The sequence below is a fragment of the Impatiens glandulifera genome, chromosome 2 (genome assembly GCF_907164915.1).
Source record: "Impatiens glandulifera chromosome 2, dImpGla2.1, whole genome shotgun sequence".
NCBI lineage: Eukaryota > Viridiplantae > Streptophyta > Magnoliopsida > Ericales > Balsaminaceae > Impatiens > Impatiens glandulifera.
Window position 1 is genome coordinate 24,899,437 of NC_061863.1, and position 9,118 is coordinate 24,908,554.

General features: G+C 29.6%; 1 protein-coding gene across 1 annotated transcript; it reads right to left on the reverse strand.

The window, feature by feature from the left end:
- Positions 1-1,051: 1,051 nt before the first annotated feature.
- Positions 1,052-5,387, reverse strand: LOC124923790 (bax inhibitor 1-like). Its single transcript, XM_047463762.1, has 6 exons — positions 5,167-5,387; positions 4,638-4,781; positions 4,468-4,559; positions 1,645-1,831; positions 1,401-1,556; positions 1,052-1,317 (listed from the first exon to the last, which is right to left on the reverse strand). Exons 1-6 carry the CDS (start codon positions 5,281-5,283, stop codon positions 1,261-1,263), a joined length of 753 nt encoding a protein of 250 aa, XP_047319718.1. The 5' UTR covers positions 5,284-5,387; the 3' UTR covers positions 1,052-1,260.
- Between the last annotated feature and the right edge of the window lie 3,731 nt (positions 5,388-9,118).

Here is a 9,118-nt window from a genome sequence, read left to right on the forward strand (position 1 = left end):
AGAAGAGTAATATGGAAAGAGAAGATATATAATTTTTTATTTTTTCAGCCATCTCTCTTTCAAATTCATTTTCCTAATTTCTTATATAAAAAATATTACATTCTATTTGAATGAATTTAAATATTAAATTTTAGTTTGAAACTTGCGTGAAAGTTCAAGTGTCTCTTTGAACATTTTATTATCATTATTTAAACTAGTTCTTACATGAATAACCTAAACCACCACCACCACCACCACCTTCTCTCAAGATGAACAAAGAAGAAGAAGAGGTTCCTCTAGAGAATATTCACGAGCAATGTACCCCTTTCGTTCGCGAATATGATCAGGTATTATTCCCAGAGGAGGAAGAAGAGGAAAGTCAGGATACGCAGCTAGACAGGATTACCATGATCTCTCTCCCAGAAAGCCCTAAAGATCATGAGGTTTTACAGACACCCCCTCCCGATGGTTCACAGAAGAAGGAACAGGCAGCAGTTCGGAGAATCGAAGACTATGAGTATGTCTCTTCGGACAAATTAGGGGTTTCTAGCGTTGTTAGCCAGAAGAGTAAGGAAGTCTGTCTGGGAAGAATAAGGAAGTTACCGGTGGCATCTTTTGGTCGGAAAGTGAAAGGGAGACAGGAAACCCATAACCCAAAATATGAGAGCTTCATGGCCTTTCTGGATCCTTTACAAATGCGTGATGTAAAGAATGATGGTGTAGAAAAAGAAGAAGAAGAAGTTGATCTCCTGGAGACTGCTAAGAAACAAGGCATGGTCTTTCCCCGACCCAGGTGGTGGCTATCGGAGGGAGAGGGAGAGGAATTTGATGATTAGTTAGTTCACCGCTCTAAACTTGTCTTGTAATTTTGGTCTAATTTAAGCCTATTTTGAAACACTATATATTGTGAAGTAATGAAATGTTTTGTTCTATCCAAAGTAAGGTGAACCAATTCCATTTCAATGTTTTATCTCAAACCTTTTTTTTATCTTCTCTTTAATGATTTGGGCTTAGTCCTGGATTTGCTACACATATTGGGTTTAAACTTAGTCTGACCCTAATCCATGTACACTCCCACACCTTAAAACATACACATATTAATTGGCAATTTCAAAGTCAGTTTCAGATATAAAAGTGTTTCTAAAGGAAGATGGAATTCAGATTTTGTGAATAAAAGTTGAATCTACTAGAAAAACAACACATCATCAAACAAAGTATATAATATCATCACCTGGTTTTCTCCAGTTAGAACCACATTAACTAGAATCAAGACACAATTATTCAGTCTCCCCTCTTCTTCTTCTTCTTCCTCCTCTCATTGTTCTCAGAGTTCTTGATCTGCAAATATAAACATCATATATAATTCCAGTTTTCATATTCATCCTTTAAAAAAAAACATGTTTAGCTCTGCCGGCGCTTACCATAATTAAAAGGATTCGAACAAAAACCGCAACGAAATCAGTGAAAAGTGTCAAAGCGTGCTTTACATAGTCGAGATCTCCAAAGTGTGCCTTCTCAATTATTTCCTGTGTATCTACAACTATGTAGCCCACAAACACCAAAAGCCCAAAATACAGCTGCAGGTTCATGAATGAGTTAGGGTATTCTTTACCTATTTCTATCATTTTCTATTCAGAGAGAGAATCAAGAAGACAATAAGCAAACCTCAAACTTGAAAATTGCAGATGAACCCCCAAAAATTGAGGATGCAAACTGCAACCAGAACAGGATGGAAATGCATGATGAGAGAAGTCCTCCCAAGTAAAGGTACTCTCTACGCCTTGCCAACATAGCTGCCATTGAGAAACAACCAAATGCCACAGCACATCCCACAAATGCACTTATCAACATGCTGCAAATGTACATACAAAAATCACCGACCAAAAAAGATAGTCACATTGAAAAATCGTCAAAATAAGAGGTGGTCGTGATTTTCTTTTTCTTTTTTTGCATTTGCTATGAAAAGTGTGAATTAGATGAAACTTCGTTCTGTATGATATTTTATGTTCAATTTTTTTATACATGCAATTTTACCATTTCACCTTTCTTATATGTGGGTTGGGGTTGGGTGACAAAACAAGACAAGAAGGAACTTAGGACAAATCACAATTTCTGTTTTTAGGACTTAGGAACATTTGGAATTATGGGCCTAGATTTGTGCCAAATTTTTGGAATGTGCTCAAGAAATGTTTAGTCATCACAATATTCAGCAAAATGTAGACTTTTTGTTTTTTTGTTTATCAGATTGACAAATTACCATGACAAAACAGCCTAATAGATCCATGAAATAAAAGTGCATCAAAAAGTTGAACAAAGGTGCTCTGCTATTGGAAGGAGACTTTTAGGTTTGAGCTAATTACATGAAATAAATGACAGAAAATTAAAATGTATGCCTAAAGCACAGAGAATAAAAAATATTTCTCAAGTAATACAAACCCCCATTTGGTTGGGGTACAAGAATATTGGATACAAACTATATAAGAATATAAAGAAGAAAATCAGTATAATAAAAAATCATGGTTGAATTGGATAAAATCAATAGAGAGCAAATTCATATTTACTGTCAAATATATATTTTTTATCAATAGGTTTCAATGTTATACTCAATAGCATTGTCTTTTTGGAACATTAAAGTTTGTATTAAATAGATCTATCGTGTAGGCGACTTCTAATAATACAAAAAGTCGTTATACCACATTTGAACATGTGACATGAACGTTGTTTATAACAACTCAACCATCAGGCCACATTGAATTGGTATATTAAAATTGTTTTTATTTATATTTTGCATTTTATAACATTAATTTATAACTTTATATGACATTATTACTTTTATGATAAAACTAATAACCAATAGTGGTAACATTATTATTGGTATAATAAAATAATATCAATAAAGTATAATATTTATCCTAATAATAATGAAAATAAAAATAGTCATCACAATTATAGTAAAATAAAGATACTATAGTTTTAATTATGTGCAGGATATATATTTAAGCTGTTAAATTTTGTATTAATGGAGTTATGGTGAACTTCTAATAATACAATCATGTTTGAACCAAGTATTTGAACGCGTGACGTATTCATAGAACAACTCAATTATCAAGTCAATTTGAATTGGTATGATTCTATTATAAATATGAATTTTAAAAACAATAACATTAATAACAAATAATAGTAAAAATAGAATATCATATTATTTTTATTACATACTATAATTCTCCATAAGGGTATATAAAGTTTTATGCTAAGTTTATTTTAATAAAAGGATTCATCCTTTTCTCGGAAAAATATGTTTTATGTGAAGGAACCCTGTAGATAGATTTCTAGAATGGTAAATGCAAATGAAATTCTCTAACCCTACGAGTACATGCATACTTATCTCGACTGTAAAATCACCACAAAATCAACAGTTGCACAATCTAGTCTCTTTCCCAAAATGTATTGGCTTTATGTCCAATAGACAATTGGAAAACCTGCTTTGAAGTCTCAAAAATGTGCACTACAACAAACACATTTGATGTTCTACCAACATATCTATCCGATCTCAAGGACGGACAAAGGCATCATGTCAACTACTCAAACATTCTAAAATTTTACGATCATCAGAACACCAGAAGGATTAATCAATGAGTTAAGTCGAACATTTTGGTTCATTGCCAAAGAAAGAATAAAATATCATTTCAAAGATGCCTCAATCTTCCATGGAGAAGTTAACGTTGACAAAAGCATCAAAATGGTTGGAAAAATTCAAGCAAATCAAGAAAGTAGTATGAGTTAAAAAATGAATTGAGAAAAGCCAGATCTAAGCTCGATAGAGAAATGAAAGCTTTGATGGAAATGCTTCACAATAGCTTTGGAGATACAATGGGAAGACAAGGAAAGAACAGGATGGACCAAGACTATAAATAACATGTTAATGGAAATAAGTTAATATTGATGTCTTTGGGGGGTCTTGGATGTAATGTAATGGGTTTTCTATTTTGGCTATAAATAGATGGAAGAGGCCTAGACTGACATTACTCTCATGGCATAGGAGCCATTGTACTCTTGGAGAGTTATACTTTCTTAGGGGCATTTAGACTTAGGGAAGTTCTCGATTGTGATAATTCTTGGGGAAGTCACTTGTGTAGATTGTTTCCTTCTTGTTTTTGTGAAGTTTCTTGTGTGAAAATATGCATCACTTGGGAGCATTCTTGTAACACTTTGATTATTAGAAAACTCAAAGTCTACATTTGGAAAAACAGATGTAGGACAAACATGTTGGGTCCGAACCACTATAAATATTGGTGTCATGCGCTCTTTTGTCGCTTCTTAGTTAGAATTGCATGAACTAAAGTATTCGTGTAATAGTTTGGTTTTTTATTCCATGATAAACGTGATATCCGCATTTATCGTGAATCAATGAAAAGAGTCTCACTTCTAAAATAAGTAATAAATGAAGGAAAATTATATAGCATTGATGACAGAACAATTAGAACTTACCCTGGATCAATTTCAATTGCCAATTCAATCAGAGGACCAATGGAAGCCCCTTCAAATAGGGCGGCTGCCATCAGGAGTGAGACCTTCTTTTTCTGTTCAAAGGAAATGTCAAGTGTATAATCAACCAACAATAGCGACTAAGAGCAAAAAATTGCTAACAAGAACATTACCTCATCATTAGAAGGGGTCGAATGCAGCCAAATAATGCTCCCAACGCAACCTAGGGTTGTAAGAAACCCTCCAATGTTCCAAAGAATGTGTAGATAAACTCCAGCTGCTGACGCAATCAGAGCACAACACAAAGAGAGATATACCTACCACCAAACAACCCAATTTACAGTCCACAAGTTGTAAAATGGCACATAGACTGAGTCACCCAACTTGAACAATTGATATAAAACACTAAAAGAAGAACTAGGGAACAGTTCTTTTCCTCTAGTAGTATCTTTTATCCTCGAAAGAAAATCACAGTTATGATATAAATTTGCAGGTGACAATCACAAAAAGAAACAACGATTGAATCTACAACATCGTGCTGGTAACAACAAGCTAGCCTTGAAAAGCACAATTGAAACCCTAAAGGATGTTTTTAAATAGCAGAATTGACATGCGTCCCAATTATACGTGAATGATGGTTTGTATTTGTTTAATCAACCACCCCGTGCATCGATTAACATGTATTTCTATGAGAGATAATACCTGTTTGAGATGATTTTGAACGGAGGGTGAGATGTGGCGAAGATTCTTGAGAGAATCATAACTCCAACCACGGCGAGAAGCCGACTGTGATTGGAAGAATGACGAGAACGTGTCCATCCTTGGCTTATCTTCTTTGCTCTTCTTCTTCTAGAGAATGATTCACAAATTTCGTTCGAGATTCAAGAAATTGACTTGCGGATGCGAAAATGTTTGCTTACAAACAGCATTATATAAGGTTACCTTCATAAATTAACGGACAATTTGTTTGGAAGCTATAATCATTAGAATGAAAGGTAATTAACAACAAATAGTTAATTATCATCCATTTAAATAACCTAATTCTATATATTATTTTTTTATTATTTTTTTGAATATAGGTTATCACAATATATATATATATATATATATATATATAAATATTTGAATTTAATTTGAATTGGTTGAAAATTATGGTTAAATTGGATATATATATGTGAGGGTAAATTAATATTTGAGTCGGATTAGGTTGACACGGCCATAAATTTAAAACGTTTAAAAATAAAATTAAAAATATTATAGAGATATTTTCAACTTAAAATAACAAAAATAAATAAAATATTTTAACTAACTAATAAGACTTTATATTTTAAATTTTATATAAAATGTGATGAAAGTGCGATATTTATAATAATATAATATATATATATATATATATAATAATGATTAATTTGAATTTGTTTAGTTTATCGATAAAAAATATAATTATATATATATATATATATATATATATATATATATATATATATATATATATATATATATATATATATGAGAATAAATAAATATTTTGGAAAATAAAATTAATCAAAAATATAAATATGTAAGTGAGTTAAATATTGTAACATCCGTAAAGGCAGTATAACTTTGGAGGCTATCGAGATAAAGAGCAATTTGGGTAAAACTAGATTAATACAAATTTATAATATATAACAATAATTTTATTAAATTTAAAAGAATATATTGGTATTTTGATGATTTTATTTTAGAGTAGCGCGTATGTGTTACTTATTTTAAATAAGTCTTTAATATATTCAAGCCTAAATCTAAAACCAATATTTGGTTTATGCAAAAATAAATAAATAAATTATCATTTATATAATTATATATTATAAATATATAACAACTTATTTAAAAGTTATTTTGTCATATATTTAAATAAAAATAAATTAATCTCATTTAATTATTTGTCTCCTTTTATATTAATATATATTTTTAATTTATTTTTTTTAAATAATATATTTTTTCTTTATTTGATTTTTTAATAAAAAAATATATATATTAATAATTCTATTTGTATTAATTATATATATATTAAATTTAAAAAATATTTTCACATCACTCCCACTAAAATGTCAAAGTAATTTATTAAAAAATAACAATTTTTATACATTATTTTTACATATTTATTATATATATAATTAATTAAAAAAATTATCCATTTTATCTTTTATTTTTCTTCATTAATAATGGTTATATATATATATATATATATATATATATATATATATATATATATATATATATATATATATATATATATATATATAAATTCATAAAATTATAAATTAAAGTCAATCATCACAAGTGGTCAAATGGTTAAGATATTAAATCTCAAACTCGATACCAAAATTCGAGTTTTAAAAAATTTTAAAATGACAACGATGGGTTTGATGGGTTTGAGGAAAATTTTAAAACATAAGATAATTATGGTGTTTGTGAGTTTGTAATTGCTAGGATTAAGTTGGCTTAAAAAAAATTAAATTCAGTCACATTAAATTGATTATTCTCAATCAATACTATTCGCCGAATTATAATTTAGTGTCAATTTTTTTTATTAGAAAGAACGCAACAAATATCATATCGGTAAGTGTTGAATATAACTATTGACAAATAATGTGTTATGTCGTTTCTACAAATATGCATAATGAAGTTGTAGTACAATTTATTATATGAAAAGATATATGTTTTTCCATTGTACACTCATGCAACTTATGGATATGATAATCATTGAAAATTACATTTGCCTTTTATATACATAAAATATTTAATAACTAATGATGTGTTATGATGTTTTAGTATTTGTGAGTTTGTACTTGCATTTTTTTTAATTTATGATTTATCTTTAATGCCTAGAGTTAGATAGAGTAGATGTAAGATTTTCATTAACATGATCTTTGTTGTTATTGAGGAACACCATAAGGTAAGATTGTGTTGATTTTTTTTAATAGTTAGTTATTATCAATCAATACTATCAGTTGAATTATAGTCCAGTATCAATTTTTTTAAAAACATACATAAGGAAGTTGCAGTACAATTCCTCTATGTGAAAATATATATATATATATATATATATATATTTTATTGTACACTCATTCGATTTATAGATCTAATAATTGTTGAACATTACACTTGCCTCTTATATGTTGGAATTATAAGATAATTCCATTAATGAATGGAAATAAGAGTGTGAGTAAATATAATCAAATAAATTTCACAATAAATTAACGGTGAATTTAATCCAAATTATAATTAAATATTAATTATTTAATTAATATTTAATTCTTAATTAAAAATTAAAGTATAATATTATGATAAACATTTAACTTTAATTGGCCTATCAATTGGCTAACTGTAAGCATACAAATTTGACTTACCATATTTTCAAAATAATATTGTTATGTTTAATAATATTAAAATAGTATTTTGGATTTTTATATTTAAAATAATTTAAAGAAGGAATTAAAATATAATTAAGGATTAATTATTGTGATAATTAAACCTTAATTAAGGAAATTTTCCAAAATACCAAAAATAATTTGAAGATAAAATATTGTATATATTTTACCTAAAATAGACCAAAGAAAGAATTAAAAATATTTGATTGTGATTTAATCATAAATTATGTTTAATTTATGACTTAAGGCAATTAAATAAAATACTCCAAAATTTCCAAAAAAATAAAATATGATCATAATTGTTATTATGATTCTAGAAATATTTTTTTGTGAAATTTTTGGGAAAACAAATTAATATAAAAGGGATTAAAAACCGATTTTTAATAACATTTTAAATAAAAATATAATTGCATAATCCTGTATAGCTGAAATTATGTTTCATCTCTGCAGCAGAATTGTAGAACATTAGATGAGCGCCCATATCTCATCCAACAACCCAGACGCTCCCACACAGCCAAATGTAAAGGAGCCACGCGCGCGCGCCCGCACTAAATCAACTAACGGGACAAACTAACCCCTTTAGTCAACTAGGCTGACCGCTGACGGAACCAGACGAAACTCGGCATCCCTTTACCCAAAATGACGTCATTTCCTTCGTCTTCTTCGCTAAAATCGCGACCTCATCGGTGTCCAACCTTCTAGAAGCTCTAACTTCCTACACAGGCGATCAAATCCCTTGATTTTTTCGACCACATGCCCCCCTTATTAGCGTCTACGTTTCCCCCCTTACCCTCCAGCCTTATCTCGTTGTAGATAAAGTTGCTAGTTGTCAGATAGGATTTTAGGGATAAGCTCGCTGGAGGTTAAATTCATTCCAAATTAACTCTCCTCGACCGACCTTCCCCAACTATAAATACCCCACATCCTTCCACTACCAAACCATCAAACAATAACCCATTAATCACCGGATTTCATCACCTAAAATAAGCTTTGAAGATTCCAACGAACTGGTTTTTGTTAAAACCTGTTCCGACGATCCAAGCTTTAATTCAGGCTCTTGAATAGTTTCCAACACACCCCAGGAGTGTTCTCCCACTGTTGGTATGCATCCATATTGTTTATATCGCGATTTGTGATTGAAAATTTTGATTTTTTTTCAAATTTTCTTTTTTGATCGGTTTGATCTTGTTCTTGACGTTGATTATGGAATTTCTTTGTTGAGAATCATTCTATATATC

What these genes read in the sequence shown, in the direction of transcription:
- LOC124923790 (XM_047463762.1), bottom strand. Translation starts at nt 5,283, where the DNA reads ATGGACACGTTCTCGTCATTCTTCCAATCACAGTCGGCTTCTCGCCGT. An exon ending in TTCAAAATCATCTCAAACAG is followed by an intron (nt 4,782 to 5,166) that starts GTATTATCTCTC and finishes GTTTGGTGGTAG; the next exon opens with GTATATCTCTCTTTGTGTTG. An exon ending in CGACCCCTTCTAATGATGAG is followed by an intron (nt 4,560 to 4,637) that starts GTAATGTTCTTG and finishes TCCTTTGAACAG; the next exon opens with AAAAAGAAGGTCTCACTCCT.